This window comes from Monodelphis domestica, chromosome 1 (genome assembly GCF_027887165.1).
Source record: "Monodelphis domestica isolate mMonDom1 chromosome 1, mMonDom1.pri, whole genome shotgun sequence".
Lineage (NCBI taxonomy): Eukaryota > Metazoa > Chordata > Mammalia > Didelphimorphia > Didelphidae > Monodelphis > Monodelphis domestica.
The window spans coordinates 287,194,719-287,217,547 of NC_077227.1; the positions used below are offsets into that span (position 1 = coordinate 287,194,719).

The 22,829-nt window shown below is 34.5% G+C and overlaps 1 protein-coding gene across 5 annotated transcripts in view; it reads right to left on the reverse strand.

Moving 5' to 3' along the window:
• MIPOL1 (mirror-image polydactyly 1) overlaps positions 1-22,829 on the reverse strand; it is a 487,859-nt gene that overhangs the window by 124,901 nt on the left and 340,129 nt on the right. For all 5 annotated transcript variants that reach the window (XM_056811003.1, XM_007473186.3, XM_056811002.1 and 2 more), the window contains one exon: positions 490-584. In XM_056811003.1, coding sequence (XP_056666981.1) covers positions 490-584 — 95 coding nt within the window. The remainder of the gene's footprint in view (positions 1-489; positions 585-22,829) is intronic.

Consider the following 22,829-nt stretch of genomic DNA (forward strand, 5'->3'; position numbering starts at 1 on the left):
ATCTTTTGTATAATTCTAGAAGTGGAAGTAAAATACATATATACATAGATTTAGATATTTCATAGTCATAGACATGAGCTTCCATTCAAATACTGTAATGGATGAATAGCTAAGATTACTAATATAATGAACAATAATTACTAATATTATATCACTTTAAATATATCTTAACTTTTATATTTATAAAATTCAAGTCAATAGGGACTCTACTAAACAATTTAGTTATAAATTATGATGTCCTTTTGTCTTGCTGGTAGCAAAACAATCTTTTCCTGGCTGTAGAAATAATATTTTATTAAATAAAAGGAAAAAAGTTAAAAAGAATATTTTGTGATATTGTTTTGTTTTCTAAAATGACAAAATGACAAAAGCAGTTTAATGGAACAAAGTTTAACATCATAAGGATACTTCCTTAATTTGCAAGAACAAGTAGAAAATAGTTCAAGTTAGCTAATACTGTATTCTAGGCTAAAGTAGATGAAATCTTACCTGTAGTAAATTCTCAGTGTCTGGATTTCTTCTTTTAATTTTTTATACTGTTGAACAGCAGTTTCTCTAGCTTGTTGCATAGATAACAACTTTGCCTGTGAATAGATATGAGAATTTGTGAAAGGTGCTATTTTCAATATTTTTAAAAGGCTTCCACACCCATAATATTACTATGTGAGTGTCATAGGGACAAGAAATGGCCTTTAATTTCACTGGTAGATAGAATTCTCTTTGAGGATTAAAACTCCCTGTATCAAATAATACAGGTCAATACATTTACTGCAATTTATAATCTTAAAGAATTGCCTAGAGTATTCAGTATGTGTTAGGGGAGGATCATGAATCCAGTTTTTCCTGGCATCAAGGCTAGCTTTTTATATCTATTATGCCACAATGTCTCTAATTAAGTCTCATACAGTTAATCAATTTACTAATATATCTGAAATCTGGGACTAATTTTAGCACTATTCCAAGGTTTATTTCTAAAATACTACAGTTCTATATTATTATTATTACTATTATTATTACAATTACTATTCAGTCTAGTGGCTAAAGCAGGTGCTATGGAGTTGGTAAGACAGTGAAGATGCCGAATGCATCCTCCTCACCCTGGGTCATTGCCAGTAATCTTGACTTTTGTCTTGTCACTAGAGTTCAATGACTCCAGAAGAAAGCATGAAGTTGCCAACTTTATGCAACTATGCCTCACTTAAATCCAACTCATGAGTAAGTAAGGATATCACCCAGTGATTTCATTGGTCCTCTGAAAATGAAGGATGAACAATAAGAAGGACAATATTAATATTACCATTAAAACTCAGCAAAATTCTAAATGTGTAGACATCATTATCGGGATTCCCATTGGGGTGGGGAGAAAAGTTCATAAGATCCAAAGTCAATCTCATTAACTAAAAGTTTGGCATTTTAATGTTCTTTTAAAAATATATACATTTTTATTGTCATGCAAAACACACTTCCATATTGGTCAAAACCCCAAAATAAAACTATAAATACAAACTGATGGGAAAGACAACGCCAACAGTTTTTTTCTCTGGGGGTGCATAGCATTCCCCAATGTAAGTCTTTAAGGATTATTCCAGATCATTGCATTGCTGAGAGTAGTCAAGTTTTCACAGATAATCATCATACAATATTGCTGTTACTGTGTACAGTGTTTTCCCAGTTCTGCTTATTTTGCTTTGCATCAGTTCCTGCAAATCTTTCCAGCTTTTTCTTAAATCATCTTGTGTATCATTACTTATAGCACAATAGTGTTTCATCACCAACATGTACCACAATTTGTTTAGCCATTCCCCAATTGATAGATATCCCCTCATTTGCAACTTCTTTGACACTACAAAAAGAACTGTTATAAATATTTTTGTACAAGTAGGTCCTTTCCCCTCTTTTATTATCTCTTTGGGATATAGACCCAGTAGTGGTATTATCAGATCAAAGGGTATGTACAGTTTTATAGCCCTTTTATCAGAGTTCCAAATTGCCCTCTACAACTCCACCAACAATGCATTAGTGCCCCATTTTTGCTACACCTCCTGCAACATTTACCATTTTCCTTTACTGCCATATTGACTAATCTGATCAGGGTTGTTTTAATTTGCATTTCTCTAATAAAGAACAGTTTAGAATATTTTATTGTATGATTATTGATAGCTTTGATTTCTTCAACTGAAAATTGCTTGTTTATTTCCTTTGACAATTTGTCAATTGGGGAATGACTTGTATTCTGAAAAATTTGACTTAGTTCTCTATAAATTTGAGAAATTAGACCTTTATCAGAGAAATTTGTCATAAGAAAATTTCCTAGTTTGCTGTTTCCCTTATAATCTTGATTACATTCATTTTGTTTAACATAATATAATCAATATTATTTGTCTTATATCAAATAATACTCTTATTGTCTCTTGTTTGGTAATTAATTCTTCCCTTCTCCAAACATCTGCTAGGTAAACTATTCAGTGTTCCTAAATGTTCTTTTATCACAATCATTTCTATTAATTTTACTGCAACATCTATGGAATCACATAACATGATAGTTGGGAGGGCCCTCAATGGCTATCTGATCCAATATATATATGAAAGGCATCTCTACTCTAACATATCCAACAAGTAGTCTTGATGCTAAAGATGAACTATTTAAGAAGAAGCCTGAACCTACTCCTAGTTAAAGTGGTAGAAATTCAATGGACCTATTCTTTTCTTTGTTTTTTTTTCTTAGAGTTCAAAAACAATAGTCTAAAGGAGATTCACTTTATCATAGACGGAAAAAATTTATTTCTCAGAATCTCAAACTTATAGTTACAGGACCTGGGCTTGAATCCCATTTCTGACATGTATACCTCAGTGACATTTGACAAGTCATTTAATACCTCTGGGCCACAGTTACTTCAGCTTAAAAAACAAAAACAAAAACAAAAACAAAAGGAAGTAAATCTGATCCCCCTCACATACTCTGGCAAAAATAGGACAAATAATGTTCAAGAAATCCAATGAGAAACAGTAGTAAGTGATATTGTCCACCCCCATAACAGCACATTTAGCCAGACAGAAACCCAGAGGCAAAAGGAAAGGGAGCTGCCAACAAAGCCAACATAAGTCCACGTAAACAAGATGGCAATCTCATAGCATAAGCAGAGATGGGCCAAAGACAGTTATTGCCTGCAGAGCTCTGTATCTGGAAAGAGAGCAGAAGCTCTGAACAGAAAAACCCTAAGGGATTCAGAAACCCTTAGAAGCCAAGTGAAGTAGGAATGACCAATAATAGCATTTTGTTACTCAGAATGAGACATTCCTGGGCTCTGAGGTCTCTGATACTGTCCTGCCATACTCCCAAGGGCACTGAAAATCCAGCACTTTGAAACTTTAAAATCCAAGAAACATAAGCCCAGCAATTTTAGGTCAGTGCTGAAACCTCGGTGATAATTAAGGCTGACCATCTCTTCCAAGAGTATAACAGGATATAGAAATTGGATCTGACACAAAACTGAAGCTGAAGAATGAAGGCTGAAGATGATTACCACAACTCTAAAGAATTATTATAGACCAAAGAAATCCCAAAACCCAACCTATAAAAGAATAATGCCATAACACTTACCAAAGAGACTCATGGGAAAATAGGTTTTCCCCAAGGACTACATGAATACTAAGAAGAAACAAGACAAAATGATATTTAAAATCTAGGAAGGAGAATAAATTGTTTAGAAAAGAAAATACTAAGTCATATCCAAAAATCAACTCTTTGAAAATGACAATAGACTAAATAGAAATCAATGATTGTACAACTGCAAGAAATACTAGAATGAAATCAAAAGACCGAAAAAGTAGAAGGAAATATAAGATACCTGAAATCAAAAGCAACTGATCTGGAATACAAATTAAGGAGAGCTAATTTAAGAATCACTGGATTCTCTGAAAATCATGACATAAAAAAAGCATGGACATCACATTTGAATAAATCATAATGAAAACTGGCCTATTAGAAACTAAGGGCAAAAAAGAGAAAGGAGAAAGAATCCTTCTGAAAGGAGCCCCCAAAGGTAAAGTCCTAGAAATGCAAATAATAAAAATATAGAACTTCTACATCAAAGAAAAAATACTGCAAACATACAGAAAAAAGTTTAACTAGCAAATAACCATAGGCAAAATCACACAAGCCCTGGCAGCTTCTTTTAAAAGTAAAAGATTTTGAAATACAATTTTCCAAAAAATAAGAGAGGTGTACAACAAAGAATAACTTACCCTGCAAAGCTATGCAGAATCCTACTGAGAGAAAAAGGGATCTTTCAGAAATAGAAGACATGAAAATGCACACACAGGAGTTATGAGAAAGCTAGAAAAGCAAATTTATTTGAACAATTGGAAGGGGCTATTTTATGATTCAGAATAACACCGATGAGAGAAAAAAAAAACAAGTGTTCCTTTAGAACCTTAAAAGGGAATTGAAAGAGTTAAATATGAAAAGAAGAGGACCTTGGGGGATAGACTAGTTTTGTTCTTAAGGTTTTAAGAAGGGAAGGAGAAGGAAGGGTAAAAGGAATATACAATTATAGAAAGTAAGAAGAAAAATAATACTAGGGAGAGAACTGTCAAATTCCTGTTCCTGTAGTGGCAATTAAAAGGGAAAGAAGAGGAAGGAAAAGGGAATGGAAAAAAGGGAAGAGGGAAGGAGATGAAGGACAGAAGAAAGAAGTGAAGAGAATGAAAGAACCAACATCTAAGGTTGGATCTTCATAATTAAGGAATGGCTGAACATACTGTGCTATAAGATTTAATAGAATATTACTGTGCTGGGAGAAATTATGAAAGAAATGATTTCTGAAAATCCAGATTAGTATGAACTGAAGTCATAAGTTATACAATGACAAAGACACTGTAAAGAAAAAGTACTCTAAAAGAATTCAGAACAAAGTAATCAAAGGATTAAAGCAATGAACAACTAAAATCTTCTAAGGACCTACAGCTCTGACAGAGATGGATTCAACATATGGACAGAAGCATGTGTTTTTTAACATGGTCACTGGCAATGTATTTTCCTTGACTGTGTTTTTGTTACAAGGGTTTTTCATCTTCTCTTTTTCAATTTAGGTGAAGGGCTAGATGAGAGATGAAGTGAATTAGCCATAGTAATGCCCCGCAAATGATGACTACTGGAATATTTAAATATCCATATAATAGAAGGGAGTAAGGATAAGCAGGGCAATATCTGTAATTATTACACATTTTTAAATTAAAATTATTTATTATTAATAGAAATCTATTTTCTCTTTTTCTCTCCTCTGTTCCATTGAGAAAAAAAGCAACAAATTTTTTGTAGTAAATATTTATAAGGAAGCAATCAAACAAAACAAATTTCCTTATTGGCTTGTATCCAGAAAAAATGACTGCATCCTAAAACCCATCACCTCTCTGACAGGAGGTGAGAGCATATTTCATCATTAGTTCTCAGAAATCAAATTGTTTGTATTTTCATTGTTGTTATTTTATAAATTGTTCTCCAGGTTCTGCTCAGTTCATTCTTTAACAATTTATGAAAATCCTCAAAATTGTTTTTATAAATTGGGGTCCTTTTGTAAGTTTTATTCATTTTACTCTATCATTTCATACATGTCTCTTCACAACACTGAAGTTATCTATTTCCTAATTTCTTACAACATAACACTACTCCATTATATTCACAATTTATTCACTCATCCTTCAATTGATGAGTAACTCTTTGTCTTTTTTTTTTTCCACCATAAAAAGAGCTGCCATAAATATTTTTTACATATAGGCTTAATTCCTTTTTCTTTGATTTTTTTTGGGGGGCCATGAGTCTAAAAGTGATAGAGCTTGGTTAAAAGAATGCACAAGTTTGTGTATAATTCAATTCCAAATTGCTTTCCAGAATATTTGGACCCATTCATAGCTTCAATAGTGCATCAGTGTGCCTATTTTCCCACAGTTCCTCCAGCAGTTTGTTATTTTGGGGGTGATTTTTGCTAATGTAAAGGATGAGGTAGAGTTGCAAAATTATTTTAATTTGCTTTTCTCTAATTATTGGTAATATGGAACATTCATATGGAAATAGATAGCATACATTTCCTCTTTTGAAATTCTTTAACTTTAGATCATTTACCAATTTTTATAATCATTGATTTTTTATCATATGAATTTGAATCAGTTCCTCACGGAACTAAAAACTTTATCAGAGAAACTTGATGTAAATAATTTTTCTCATTTGTTTCCTTTTGAAATTTTAGCTTTATTGATTTGTACAAAAGCTTTAAAAATTTTATATTTTGTGATCCTTTCTATCCTTTGACTTGCTGTGAATTTTTATTCTATAGATAAATCTTATGAGTAAATTTTTTTATTTTTCTCTAATTTGTTTATAATATGACTTTTCATATCTAGGAAACTTATTCAATTGGAACTTACCTTAGTACAAACTGTGAAGTATTGGTCTAAATTGAATTTCTTCTTTGTTTTTCAATTCAGTATATTCAATTCTTTGTGATTCTGTGGACTATAGTACGCCAATACTCTCATAGAGTGTTATTGGTAGGGATAATGGAGGGGTTTGCCATTTCCTTCTCAAGAAGATGAAGGCAAACAGAGAATAGATGACTTGTCCAGGGTCATATAGTGACCACATTGGAACTCAGGTTTTTCTGATTTCAGGCCCAGAGCTCTATTCCACTGAGCCACTTAGCTGCTTCTAATGTCTTCTTTAGGTCTATTTTTTTCCTCTAGAAGTTGTTATCAAATAATAAGCCTTTATCCTAATTCTAATAGCTGTAGTTTTTGTTTAAATTGAACAATAAATTTATAGGTTTAATTAGATATGTTATATGCCTCTCATAAAAGATAAAAAAGGCATCAGCAACAGGTGGAAAGAACACTTCAGTCAGCTTCTCAACCGACCCTCTTCAGTCAACCAAAGCGCCCCTTGACCAGATCCCCCAAAACTGCACCATTGAGCAACTTGATGTCCCTCCCTCAATAGAGGAAGTCCAAAAAGCCATCAAACAAATGAGTGCAGGCAAGGCACCCGGTAAAGACGGGATCCCAACCAAGGTGTACAAGACCTTAAATGGAAAGGCGCTCCAGGCATTCCACATAGTGCTGACCAGCATATGGAAAGAGGAAGACATGCCCCCAGAACACAGAGATGCCTCCATCGTAGGCCTATACAAGAGCAAAGGCTCACGAGCAGCCTGTGACAACTACAGAGGCATCTCACTACTCTCCACTGCTGGAAAGATCCTTGCCTGTGTTATACTCAACAGACTCCTGTCATCTGTTTCAGAGCAGAACCTGCCTGAATAACAATGTGGCTTCCGACCAGATCGCAGCACAATCGACATGGTCTTCACGGTGAGGCAAATGCAGGAAAAATGCCTTGAGCAGAACCTGAGTCTCTACATTGTCTTCATAGACCTGACAAAGGTGTTCGACACAGTGAACATGGACGCATTGTGGGTGCCTCTGACAGAAGCAGCTAGCGAACCCACATTAACCATGCCGCCACCACCTTTGAAGATGAACGACGTCTTGCCGCTGCACGTGAACTCCGACACCAGGCCACAACCTCACCTCCTGTAACAACTGGCGTCCCATGCCCCATGTGCCACAAACTCTGCGCCTCAGTCTTTGGACTCCAAAGCCACATGAGGGTACACCGTAGATGAAACTGCACAAAGACAATAGTCATTCTCGGTCACCGAGAGACTAGCACTATATGCCTAATCTGTTCAGATATTTGAAGGCAAAATATATTAAATGGTGACTCACGGAAGCATATACAACACTCAACACTTTATATCCTACTGTGTATTTAAAAATGCTATTTTTTTATTTCACTGTTTAGGTCCAGAATAAAAAAAAGATTTTATTGAAAATTTTGGTATTAGCATCCATGAATGAATATGATTTTCTTTCTTTGCTTTGTTGGTATCTAGTCAATATTTGTCTCATAAAAGGAATTTGGAAGAGTGCTCTTTAATATGTTTCAGATCACTGAATAAAAAGAAATAAAGGATTTTTAGGGTTAGAGAAATCTTAGCAATCATCTAGTCCAACTCATACCAATAAGCTATAGTCGACACTCCTTATGCAGAGCTATAATTATTAGAAAGCTTTTTAATGTAAGGATGGGACTCCATTGAATATTCTATCCCATTTAAACATTATTAACTTTTATATTTAAGAAATTTTCATAGACTCAATCCATCAATCATAACCAAGTGTGAAAAGTGCCCAGTACATTTCCCTCAAAGAATCAGACATGGTTCTTTTTTTTAAAAAAAGGGAGGTGCTACCTAAGAAAAAGCCATAGATGGTAAAGATCTGGGAGTAAAGAGAAAAGAGCAGAGTCATAAGGAGCATAAAGAATCAGTGGCCCATGTCATAAACATCAAAAAAATAAAGAGAAAGTGGGACTGAACTGTGGTAGAGAAAAGAGATACAGAGGATGATCATTGTTCCTCCAAGCATCTCAGAACAGAAAACTCAGTCAGATTCCACAAAAGCATGTTGCTACTTTTGGACTCAAAATCCTTGGAAAAGATCTGGTTTTTCCCTAACTTCCCTTTCGTTCTGGTACCCACCCCCCGCTCCCATTAAAGATATAAAATCAGTTGTTTTTACTAACTGAACAATTTCAGAAACTTGATTTTTGCTTCAATAAGAAGCCAGAAGTTAGTTAGAAGTAGACATATTTTTTTTTGTAAACTTTACTTTTGTCTTAGAATCAATACTAAGTATTGGTTTCAAGGCGGGAGAATGCTACGGGCTAGGCAATTGGGCTTAAGAGACTTGCCCAGGATCACACAGCTAGGGAGAGCCGAAGGCCAGATTTCAACACAGGATCTCCTGTCTTCAAGTATGGCTATTTACTGAGCCGCTTAGCTGCCCCTGATAGAAATCCAAAGGAAGGCAAAGGGGTTCGACCTCTGCCAATTGCTAGGAATTATCCTAAATGGGGCTTCAGAATGTCTGTGATTGAACTCATAATTTTTCATGTAAAATTAGCTCTTGTGAAAGTTGCAGAGGAGGAAATCATGAGAATTTTAGGGACCATTATATTGCGCTTAAAATAAGCTAATTACTTTAATAGAGTATTATACTACTATCAAACCTAAACTTGGTTCTGTAACTTTTATTCATTGTTAGGGTTCAGCTATATGGAAAGAAAAACAACTAACTACACCACCTGGCTTTTAGTCTCTTTGCTTTCCAACTTCAACACAGTGGCCAAATTGATATTGGTAAAACACATCTGACCAGTTTTCTTATACCTAACTTAAAATACTTTAATGCCATTCTATTTCCTCTAACCTGAACTAAAAACTTCTTCAGGATGGCATTTAAATGCTCCACGACCAACCTTCATCTATATTTCCAGGCTTGATATTACTCTCTTTCATGTACTCATTGTTTAATTTAAACTGGCCTTCTACCTGGTTTCTGTATTTGACCTATTTCTCACATTCATCCCTTTGTACAAGTGGTTTTAACATCTGCAAATTCCCACCTTCCTTCAAATCTTAGCTCAGGTATCACTTTCTACATGAGATTTTTCCTGATCACTCTACATATTAACACTCCTTCCCTCATAAAATTACTTTGTATTTACTCACTTGTGTACATATTGTTGTCCATTTCCCATTTTTGATTGTCAATTACTTGTTTAAATAGTTCAGGATTAAGTTATTTCAATTGTATAGCATTTTTTTCTCATTATTATTCTTTCTTCCTGCTTTTTGCCAATTCTGATCTTAGCTCTGACAAATCAATGGTCTAATTCTACATTCACAGTTGAATCCAGGATAACTCTCACATGAATAACAAATATATTCCAGTCTATTAAAATATAATCTATTTCTTTTTGTGATGTTATTTGGCACTTGCCATGACTAGCATATGCCAATTCTTTTCTTTAAGAAAATGTTCATGATTAAAGGACATGAATTTTTGGTGTATTTATTTCTTTAACTTTTCTCATTCTTTCTTCATGAACCATATTTTCTCAAATATTTTTATTCTGATTCTCATCTTTACCTAACAACAAGTATGAGAATATATGTAAAATTAATAGAGTGAATGTTTTCAAGTTTTTCCAGGTTTTCTCTATTTTTCATTCTCAACTGGGGCATAAGCTGCAGTTATTTTCCAAAATAATTTTTCCCAATTTTTTTATAATTATAATAATAGTTATGATAGTCTGTGATTACCAAATATCTCATAATTTTTCTTCTTACCTTCAAGTAGACAACAAAGTTCACTTCATCAATTCCTTTTGTTGCTATGCTAATTTCACTACAACTTAGTTCTTTCTTTTGGTTTGTTTATAGTAAGAATAGACAACAGAAATGGCATTGAATTATAATAATTTTAAATAGAAATTTAACTAATCTAAACTGATTACTACAATAAGACCACCAAAATGGTTCAGAAAGCTCTTAGTTATTAGCATCTGACCTACTTGCCAGGGAGAGATGGCTGCCAAAGTAAATAAATGTTAGGTAACAAACTAATTTATAAAATCTTACCAAAAATAAGCAAAGGAAAATTAGAAGCTGTATGATCTCCCAAAGAGAAAAAAAAAGTAGTAAAAAGTAAGACCAGTTTAAAGAAGCCTTGCTAAGCAAAATCACCCCCAAAGACATTGAAGGAAATGGAAATAGAAAACAATAACCAAAAAAAAAAAGGTGGAAAGACACAGAATGATGAAATTTACCATTTAACACCACAGTCCTGGATGTGTTTATTAGAGAGATAGAAAAGGACTAAAAGATAATAAAGATGAAAAAACAGTTAGATTGGACAAAGAGTATATAGAGAAGATCAGTGCTGGAGGTGACACAACTGTGAGAGCATTGAAAAATTAACATATAAAATGATTGGAGGGGAAGATACCTGAAAGAGTCATCAATGAGGGTCTTAGTTGCAAATAAACTTTGAAAATGGTATTCAACAGTGAACTATTTCTATTGATCTTCTGGCATTCCCTGAAATCTAGATCCTGCCTGACAAAACAATCTCTAGCCACTTTTTCCAGAACTGGCCATATATTCACTCATCTCACTTTTTACTCATTCCATTTCTTGGCTCTGGATATTTTCAACAGCTATCCTCCAAGCCCATATTAGTCTGTGAGTTTCTTGAGAGCACGGTTTTGCTTTTGGTTTTTATAATCTCAGTGGTAAAACACAGCAGGGACTTAATAAATTCTCATTGACGAATGAATTAATTCCCCATTCACCCCAAATCTTTGGCCTGGGAGGAGGACTTGTATTACTATTTGTTTTCCATTGCTTTTACCAGACACTCTCTTCATTAAGCAACTTCTTCTTTTGGTCAAATATATTACTCAAAGCAGATTCTAATGACCATTTTCTATTTACTCCCAGGATATTTTCTTATTTCTTTTTTTTAATTTTTAGTTAATTAGTTTTTTTTTTAATTTGGTCAATTTCAAGCATTATTCCTTGGTTACAAAATTCATATTGTATTCCTCACTTCCTTCCCCCTGTTCTTTACATAACCGATGCACAATTCCACTGGGTATTACATGTGACCTTGATCAGAACTTATTTCCGTGTTGTTGATTTTGCATTAGGATGTTCCTTTAGTGTCTACATCTTCAATAATATCCCCCTAGACCCATGTAATCAAGCAATTGTTTTTCTTTGGTGTTTCTACTCCCACAGTTTTTCCTATGAATGTGGATAGCGTTCTTTCTCATAGATCCCTCTGGGTTGTTCAAGATCACTGCATTGCCACTAATGGAGAAGTCCATTAGATTCAATTGTACCACAGCGTATCAGTCTCTGTGTACAATGTTCTCCTGGCTCTGCTCCTTTCGCTCTGCATCACTTCCTGGAGGTTGTTCCAGTTGCCATGGAATTGTTCCACTTTATCATTCCTCTAAGCACAATAGTATTCCATCACCAACATATACCACAATTTGTTCAGCCATTCCATAATTGAAGGGCATTCCCTCATTTTCCAATTTTTTTGCCACCACAAAGAGTGAAGCTATGAATATTCTTATACATGTAGTTTTCCTTATTATCTCTTTGGGGTACAAACCTAGCAGTGCTATGGCTGGATCAAAGGGCAGACAGTCTTTTATCGCCCTTTGGGCATAGTTTCAAATTGCCCTCCAGAATAGTTGGATCAATTCACAACTCCACCAGCAATTAATTAATGTCCCAACTTTGCCACATCCCTTCCAGAATTTATTACTTTCCTTTGCTGTCATGTTAGCCAATCTGCTAGGTGTGAGGTGATACTTCAGAGTTGTTTTGATTTGCATCTCTCTGATTATAAGAGATTTAGAACACTTTTTCATGTGCTTATTAATAGTTTTTATTTCTTTGACTGAAAATTGCCTATTCATGTCCCTTGCCTATTTATCAATTGGAGAATTACTTGATTTTTTGTACAATTGATTTAGCTCTTTGTAAATTTGAGTAAAAAGACCTTTGTCAGAGGTTTTTGTCAAGAAGATTGTTTACCAATTTGTTACTTCCCTTCTAATTTTGGTTACATTGGTTATCTTTGTCCAAAATCTTTTTAATTTGATGTAATATTATTTATTTTACATTTTGTGAATTTGTCTAAGTCTTGCTTGGTTTTAACATGTTTCCTTTCTCATAGGTCAGACACGTATAATATTCTGTGATCACCTAATTTACTTATAGTTTCCTTCTTTATTATGTTCAAGTCATTCACCCATTATGAGTTTATTTTGGTGGGTGTGAGGGTCTATCCAAACCTAATCTCTCCCACACTGTCTTCCAATTTTCCCAGCAGTGTTTATCAAATAGTGGATTTTTATCCCCAAATCAGGGATCTTTGGGCTTGTTATATAGACTGTCTTCCTGAGGTCACTTACCCCAAGTCTATTCCACTGCTTTATAGTATATTTTGAGACCTGGCCACCTTGCTTTGCATTTTTTTTTAATTATTTCCATGGATATCCTTGATATTTTTTTTCTTCCAAATGAACTTTATGGTTGTTTTTTTTCTAATTCAGTAAAAAATTTTTGGTAGTTCGATTGGTATGGCACTAAGATAAGTAAACAATTTTGGGTAGGATGATCATTTTATTATGTTAGTTAATGTTTTTCCAATTGTTTAGATCTAGTTTTAATTGTGTGGAGAGTGTTTTGTACTTGTGTTCATATAGTTCCTGTGTTTGTCTCGGCAGATAGATTTCTCAGTATTTTATATTATCTAGGGTGATTTTAAATGGAATTTCTCTTTCTAATTCTTACTGCTGAGATGTGTTGGAGATATATAGAAATGCTGATGACTTATATGGATTTATTTTGTATTCTGCAACTTTGCTAAAGTTGTTGATTATTTCCACTAGCTTTTTAGTTGATTCTCTAGGATTCTTTAAGTAGACCATCATATCATCCAGAAAGCTTGGTCTCTTCATTGGCAATTTTAATACCTTCAATTTCTTTTTCTTCTCTAATTTCTACTGCTAGCATTTCTCGTACAATGTTAAATAATAGCGGTGGTAATGGGCATCCTTGTTTCACTCCTGATCTTATTAGGAATGCATATAGTTTATCCCCATTGCAGATGATGTCGGCTGATGGTTTTAGATAAATACTGTTTATTATTTTTAGGAAAGATCCTTCTATTCCTATCCTTTCTAGTGTTTTCAATAGGAATAAGTGTTGTATTTTGTCAAAGGCTTTTTCTGTGTCTATTGAGATAATCGTTATTTTTATTGGTTTGCTTGTTGATATGGTCAATTATGTGGATGGTTTTCCTGATATTGAACCATCCTTGCATTCCTGGTATAAATCTACCCTTTGATCCAGCCATAGCACTGCTGGGTCTGTACCCCAAAGAGATAATGGAGAAAAAGACCTGTACAAGAATATTCATAGCTGAGCTCTTTGTGGTGGCCAAAAATTGGAAAACGAGGGGATGCCCATCAATTGGGGAATGGCTGAACAAATTGTGGTATATGTTGGTGATGGAATACTATTGTGCAAAAAGGAATAATAAAGTGGAGGAATTCCATGGAGACTGGAATGACCTCCAGGAAGTGATGCAGAGCGAGAGGAGCAGAACCAGGAGAACATTGTACACAGAGACTAATACACTGTGGTATAATCAAACGTAATGGACTTCTCCATTAGTAGTGTTATAATGTCCCTGAACAATCTGCAGGTATCTAGGAGAAAAAACTCTATTCATGAGCAGAGGACAAACTGTGGGAGTAGAAACACCGAGGAAAAGCAACTGCCTGACTATAGCGGTTGAGGGGGCATGACAGAGGAGAGACTCTAAACAAATACTCTAATGAAAATACTAACAACATGACAATGGGTTCGAATCAAGAACACATGTGATATCCAGTGGAATCACACGTCAGCTATGGGGGGTGGAGGGGAGGAAAAGAAAATTATCTTTGTCTTTAATGAATAATGCTTGGAAATGATCATATAAAATATTATAAAATTAAAAAAAATAAAATAAGCATTTAAAATCTAAAAAAAAATTTTTTTTTTCCCCAGGGTCAACCCCTTCTTCTTGTTTTTCTTGCTGGAGGGAGGTTGTTCTTCCTGGGTAGTATTTGCCATCACCGTGGAGGTTTTTCCTTCCCTTTTTAGTCAGAAATCTGAGTGAGATGGGCAGGCTCTCTGTGTATGGAATTAAGGAGCAAAGATTTTGCCTGAGGCAAGCTCTCAAATCTCCGCATTTTCTGCTGTTTGTTGCCCTTCTCTGTGCTATCTTCCTGCAAGCTCCCACAATCTACACTCTTCAACGTGCTGGGGTTTCAGTTGTAGCTGCTCTCAGGGGTAGGTTTTTGGTGGTCTTAGTCAGCTGCCAAGAACCTAGATGTGCCCCTTGGTCACTCTAGAGGTGCCCCTCACTCAGTCACTGATTCTGGTACATGCTGGCTCTGATTCTGACTCTCTAGGTGAGTTGGGGGAGGGTAGATCAGCTCGTGTTTTGGTGGGTGTTTTTTCACCCAATATATTGTGGCAATGTCGAAATCCCATGTACCTTCAATGCTGTGCCCTACTGTAGAGTCCCTTCATTCATATGAATTTGGATTTTTTGGTCTTTTAAGGTAGTCTATATTGGTGGGTGCTGAGGAGAGGATGAGTCTTGTGTCTAGACTGCTGCCATGTTTACCCGGAAGTTCCCTCTTTCCTCTTTACTAGCACCTACTTCTCAACTCAATGCCTGTCTTCATAACAAGATTTCAATATACATCACAATGCTCTCTCAGTATACTAACATCCTTGTTCTTCATCATTCTATTCAATCCTCATGACTCACCTCAGCTCACACAGTGATGGTATTAACCTTTAATCTTGTGTTCCACTTCCAGGTTGATGAATTTTGAAATTCCTTTATCAGATCACAATCTTTGATAATCTCATCTTTTCCTATGCTTTATGACACCAACTCCTGTTCAGCATTCTAACCATATTCTATCTCCTTTTTATACCTCAATTCTTTCCTAAGTCTTCCTCCCTGATACAATATTCTTATTCTCTGCCTAGTTTTCATTTCTCCAGTGGACAGAGTGCAAGGCCTAAAGTAAAAAAGAACTGAGTTAAAATTCAGTCTCAGTAACTGAATAACCTTGGGCAAGTTTTTTTAATCTCTTTAGTTCCTTTAGTTTAGCCTTTTGTTCCTGCAACTATAAAATGTGGCTCATAATAACAACTACCTTTCAGGATTGTTAGGAGGATCAAGTGAGATAATACCTGTAAAACATATATAGCATAGTAAAGAGCCTGGAACAAAGGCACTTAATAAAGTCATGTTTCTCTCTGATGAATCTCCCATCTTTAAAAAAAAAATGTGAGATGGCCTGAACATTCCTTTTAATTGTCTCTATATAACTCAGGACCACTACTTCTCTTATTCAGTTCTAACCTTTCTGCCTCTCTGGCTTCCACTGAAACTGCTTTCTCCAAAATTACCAATAATCTCATTGCCAATCTAATAGCCTTTCTCAATCTTTATTTTTGTTCTTCTCTCTTTAGTCTTTGACACTGTTAATCACTTTTTCCTCCTAGAATCTCTCCTGCCTAGGTTTTCATGAAACTGATCTCTCTTGGTTTTTCTATGTGCCAAACTACTCCTCAGTTCTCTTTACTGGGTCTTTATCCCAGTTGTAATTTGCTAATTATGTGTAACTCCTAAAGTTTTATCCTGAGCCTTCTCACTTTTCCCTCTCTATAATCTCATTTGGTGATCTCATTAAATCCCGTGGGTTCAACTATCATGTCTTATTATGTACATAATACTCAGATATGTATATACATGCATGCATATATGTAGGCATATGTGTATATACATATGTATATACATGTGTGTATATATCTCCAGCCCTAACATCTCTCTTGAGTTTCCAATCCTGAATTACTAATTGCCTTTTGGAATTGGATGTCCCTAAGCACCTCAAACTCAGCATGTTCAAAACTGAACTCATTCTTTCCCTAAAAATCTTCCTTCTTTAAACTTTCCTATTACTATCAAGGGCACTATTATCATCCCAGTCACATAGACTGCCAATCTTCATCTCTTTATTCTCTCTCAGTCCACATATGCACTCTATTGTAGAGTCTTGTCATTTCTACTTTACAAACATATCTTGTATATGTCTTTTTTTAATCACACAGTCAAGGTAGTCTTAGTATGGCTCTCATCATCTCACACCTATACTAATGTAATAGCCTTCTGTTTGGTCTTTCTGCCTAAAATCTCTCTTTATTCCAGGCCATTTCCCTTTCATTAACAAATTGATATTCAGGATACATCATCTCCTGCTCAGTAAATTCTAGAGGCTAACTATTACTATCTCTGGGGTAAAATATAAAATCCTCTTCTTTTAAAGCCCTTTGCCATGTGACCCCTTCTTATCTTTCTTCTTTCACTTCAATCCTCTCCTCACACTTTAAGATCCAACTATCCTAGACTACTTACTTGGTGTTTCTCACACAGAGATTCCATCTCTTGAGTTCATGCCTTTTCACTGATTATGGCCCATGACTGTATTCTCCTTCTTTATCTCTTCCTCACTGCAAGACTCACTGCAAATTCCATATTCTATAGGAGGCCCCTTTACCTTTCCATCTTCAATGACCTTCCATTCACATCTATCATCTCTCTCTCTCTCTCTCTCTCTCTCTCTCTCTCTCTCTCTCTCTCTCTCTCTCTCTCTCTCTCTCTCTCTTTCTATATATATATATATATATATATATATATATATATATATATATATATATATCTTGCATGTAGAGTTAGTGGCTTTTGTTTTATTGACAGCTAGGTCTATGTTTTTACTTTTCTTTGTGTCCCCATGGACTAACACAGAAAGTGAACAAGGTACTTTCACTTCCTCACTTCCATCTTTTGCCCTCCAGATTGCCTCTAGGTTATGGAAAGTGAGCCCTGAAGGGTCTTCCAGATCAGTGGCTGATGAGTTCGGGCTTTCCTTTTTTTCATTTTGGATGATATTGAATGAATCTCACAGGATGAACATGTATGGGTGAATTCTGATAATTTTCAGCTTTTATTGTATTTTCTTTCTCCCCAAACATATCCTTATTCTGAACTCTATTTCTTTTGAAAGAACCACTGTATTGATTTCTATTCTCTCAGGTTCATAACCTTGGTATGGCCTATAATTCTTCACTTTTCTTCACTGAATATATCCAATCAGTTATCAAATGTTTTTTAAGTCACCATAGAGTCATTCATATCTCTTCTTTATTTTTACTTACAAATCTATCACCCTAGTTCTGACCTGCAGCACCTTTCACCTAGGTTACTAAAGTAGCCTTTTAAACAGTGCACTGTTTAAATTACTCCATCTCTAATCAATCCTTCAGAGCTAGCCAATATGATTTTCTTTTTAAAGCTTAGGTTTGACCATGTCTCTCCTCTTCTCAAACTCTATTGGCTCTCTGTTGATTTTAGAGTCGAATATAATTTCATCTTTTTCTATTAAAGATGTGCATTTCTATGTAAATTTTACAATGTAGATTATTACCATTACAGAAATGCTTGTATGCAATTTGTAAATAAGTACACGTGTACTGGGGTACATGTCAAAACCTTTTTAGGGATGTAGTGGTGATTATAAAAGTCTGGACACCGCTGTCCTAGATGCCCTCCTTTCTCAAGGGTGTCTTTCCGGAGGACTAGGACAGTATGCAGATCTTACATACATGCCCTACTTTAAACCCAAGCAGTAAACATTTCTCTACATGCCAATACCTTTCTCCAGTTAGCATTTTAGCCAGCAGTGTTTTGTTTGTTTGTTCAAAGGATCTTATATGCTTTTTGATTGTACTTACGGTACACCTCATAACCTGAACACCTGCTGAACAAAACTTGTCCTTGCCAGCAAAAATTTTTACAATTATGCAATCTTCACTCAGTCAATGGCAAGCACTTGGGTAGAATTTCTTCTATACCTTTCAACATACCTAAGAGACAATTAAAGCACTGACTATATAGAAATACTTGCCAACTGTAATGTTAGTGAAGCAAGTTTAATCAAGTGAACTTGACTAACATTTTCCTTAGACATATCAGTTTTTAAGAACTAAATAAGTACTTTAAATATTATTTACCAGATTAACTTTAGTAATCCTTCAAAGAAAGATTTTTCTTATATGTCTCATTGAAAGGTAGCATAATTATGTGTTTTATTTTATAATGATAAAATATAGTTGCTTTTTTGCTGATCTTCACATAGAGAGAAAATCTGATATATATATATATATATATATAGGCAATAGGGACAGGAATTGGACCTTTGTTATTTCATTGGTATAGGGATTTCTCAAAAGGCAAACTTCTACCAATGTAAGCTAGCACCTTTCTGTCACTTAGAGTCTTACAAAGTAGCCTCAGATACCGAGGGGATAGGAGCCTTATATAGTCACAATATCAGTAGGTGTAAGAAATAAGACTTGAACTCAAATCTACTCATGTTTCTGCTTTCTATATGCCATGTTACTTATTTAGATCTAGAGTTATAGGCTATTTTTGAAAACCTAAACAATTATGAAAAATAATACTTTAAACATGTTACTAGATACTTTCTTCAGATAATGTCTTATAATCTTAAAAAAAAAAAGGAATCATGTGCTAAATGTAAAAGAATTATAGCAGAGTCTATAGGACAAAGAAGGAAGAACTTTGACAAGGCAAAATTTTTATGAATATTACCAGAGAAGTGTAATCCTTAAAATCTTCACTCAGCACCTTTCCCCATTCAGCTTTTATTATCGTAGAAGGGATATATAAATTGACCCACAGGTTTGAGCATGGAGCCTATAATGAAATCTTCTCTTGTTACACAGATTTTTCTGATATATCACAGCACATGTTCTATTTCCAACCCATAAAAAGTAGGAGACACTGATTTTGTCTTTTGCCTAGCCACAAGGGATGATGTGAGGAAAGGGAGGGTGGGAGGGGTGGGGAAGTTTAAAAACATACTATATTTGACCTAGGTGTGGCCCTGGTTTGGAGGACTATCAGTGAAGGAAACATATTACCTGGAATACCTTCCTTGTCCTTGTTCTCACCCAATAAAAACCAGGAGATTATTATTTATTCCAACAAGGCAAAGAAAGGGAGAGAACCAAAGAGAAGAACTGGGTTATAGGGGAAGAGCACGTATACACAGTATCTGTGGTCAGTCTTGTCCCCCCATAGTTTACTAGGAGCAAAATTGCATGCTGATGAATCTGAAACTCCCCAACTCTGGAGCAGAGAGAAGCAGCTTTCCAGATTGGTCCGGAGGATACCCAGCAGCAAGGGTAGGAAGAGTCAGTTAGTAAATTATGGGAAATATGTAAGAAAAAAGGTTGAAACAAAAAAGATCCCAAAAGACAAAAAATGAAATAAAATTTTAGAGCACAAACAAATATACCAATATATATATATAGAATCCTAAAATTATTCAGATGGAGAAGTATTATACTCTAAGAGAGATTGCAAAACTTTAACAAATATACGATAAATGTAAATGAACTAAAGCTTGAGGAAATGTAGGCTAACAAAATGTTAAACTGCTTCAAAAGAAAAGTAAAATCTATAAAGAGAGGAAACTAAGAATGAATGAGCCAGAATTAAGAGCTCTGGATAACAAAACAGGTTAGGGAAAAATAAACAAACAAAAAAGCAAAACTTTAACTCCAAGATATATAGTGGTTAAAATGAAAAATCAATGACAAGCAAGTGGCCAGGATATCTTCAAAAATAAAGAAAATTCAAGTTAACACAAACTATTCTGTACATATTAGAAATTACAGAAGAGAATGGAATAATATATTTCAAAAAACATAGAACAAACTTGCAATCCAAAATAACATTCTGTGAACCTGAGTCTAATTATCGATGAAAAATAATAGACATTCAAGAAATGAGGCATTTTATATATTAAAACAACCTCAACAAAACACACAGGAATAAGCAGTATATTTAAATCATAATACAAGAGAAGTAAATAAGGTCACTTACAAAGAAAAAATAAATGGATACTTAGCGGTTATTTGAAAGAGACACAAAGAAACAATTAGAGATATAGAGTTAGAGACTTAACTGTGATATATTTTTTTAAACCCTTACCTTCTGTCTTGGAGTCAAGACTGTGTATTGGCTCCAAGGCAGAAGAGTGGTAAGGGCTAGGCAATGGGGGTGAAGTGACTTGCCCAGGGTCACACAGCTGGGAAGTGTCTGAGGCCAGATTTCAGACCTCCCATCTCTAGGCCTGACTCTCAATCCACTGAGCCACCCGGCTGCCCCCTATCTGTGGTATTTTTAAAAAGTGGTTATTAAAGAATATGAAGACACATTCGTGAGAAATTTGACAGAAAAAACTGATGGAATCTGAATGCAGATTAAACCATATAATTTTCATTTTATTTTGTTCATGAGTTATTTCTTGCAATGTTCTATTACAATATGAAGAAATGGAAATACATTATATGATAGCATATATATAAGCTATGTCAAATTGCTTTCTGTCTCAGGGAGGGGGAAAGGGAGAGGAGTGAGGGAGAGAATTTGATTTCAAAATGTTAGAAACAAATGTTAAAAATTGGTTCTATATGTAATTGGGAACAATACAATAAACTATTACTGGAGGTAAAAAAATTGAAAAAGGTTAATCAATAATGGATGAATTATGAGAAGATGGGTACACTAATGCTTGATGGAGCTACTCTATGTATTTCAGAAAGTAATGTGAAATTATAAAAAGAAAATGACTAAAATGTCCATTTTTTTTCCTAATTAGTATATTTATTTAGAATATTTTTCTATGGTAATACAATTCATATTCTTTCCCTCCTCTCTTCCCTCTCCCTCCTTGAGCTGATGAGTAATTCTGCTGGGTTATACATGTATCATTGTTAAAACCTATTTCTATATCATTAATATTTGCAATAGAGTGATATTTTGAAGTCAGCATCCCCAGTCATATCCCCATTGACCCAAGTGATCAATCATATGCTTTTCTTCTGTGTTTCTACTCCCACAGTTCTTTCTCTGGATGTGGTTTGCATCCATTTTCCTAGGTCCCTCCCAAGAGATGTCCTGGATCATTGCATTTAAAGTATTAAGTTTTGCTGACCTTCCTTCCCCCACCCCCATCTTATTCTTCATTATAAGAATGGTTCTCTGGGAGGAGGAGGATAGCATATATTAGGAAATGGAGTTGATATAAAAACAAAAGATATCAAAAAAATTTAAATAAATGTCAGTCATGGTGTTTTGAATTAGCTCCTGAAAAAAACAGAATTAAAGTTTTGGTTAGGAATAATTTTGATGAGCATTCATAACATATTGACTATATTAATGCAATTATGAAAACATCATAAATGAGAGTATTGAAAACTATACCAAGTATCCCAAAAATCTAAGTGCAGGTTTAAGCTTTAAAAGCTATTAAAGCTATTATATGACTATTGGTGAAAGTCATGCTGGCAGTAGTCCAATGAAAATATCAACTCTGTAAAAGGTTTCAAATAAAAACATTCCAAATGTCACAAACATTTTTCTTTGTGAAATAGCTATGCTCCAATCTGAGGTTTAAAAGATGCTAATTGTCTATTCAGATGTCATAAAAAACAAACAGCAAAACTCTTTAAAAACATACAAATCACTTTTTAAGAAAAGTTAAGTAAAACACAATTTCTTAAATATAATAATTAAAAATTTTAGAATATCATAGTTATAAAAAACTAAAGTTAATTATAATGCCAAAATAAATAAACATTTTTAAAAGAATTTATGGTACAAAAAGGTTTTTTATAGAAAGATGATGTTGATCAACAAACTGAGTTTCCTTAATTTTAATCAAGAAAAGAATAAACTTGCATGAAAATTCTGTATACAACTAGTCTTTCCAAATGGGGATGTGTCTAAATTTGGGAGCAGTGCTTAGGCATGTGAAAAAAAAATAAGAAAAAAAAGAGACACCCCCATCTTCTTTTGAATACTTAAAAATTTGGTAACATAAAATTGCCTAGGGCACATTGCTGAAGATTTTAACCATTGTATGACGTACTCAAATTGCTTTTGATCCATTTTATTTTGCAATTTAGCAAAGAAATGTCGCAATAAGAAACACCAACAAAGATCTGAAAAAGTTAAGCTCTGGATTAGCATATTGTGTTCTCTTGCCATTCAATGCTTCATACAAAGAAGAAGAAAAAGAGAGACAGATCTACAGAGGCAGATAGAGAGACAGACAGAAACAGGGACTAACTGCTCACAAAAATATTCTTCAACATCCTCCACTTTTATAAATTGTATGTTTAAAAAAG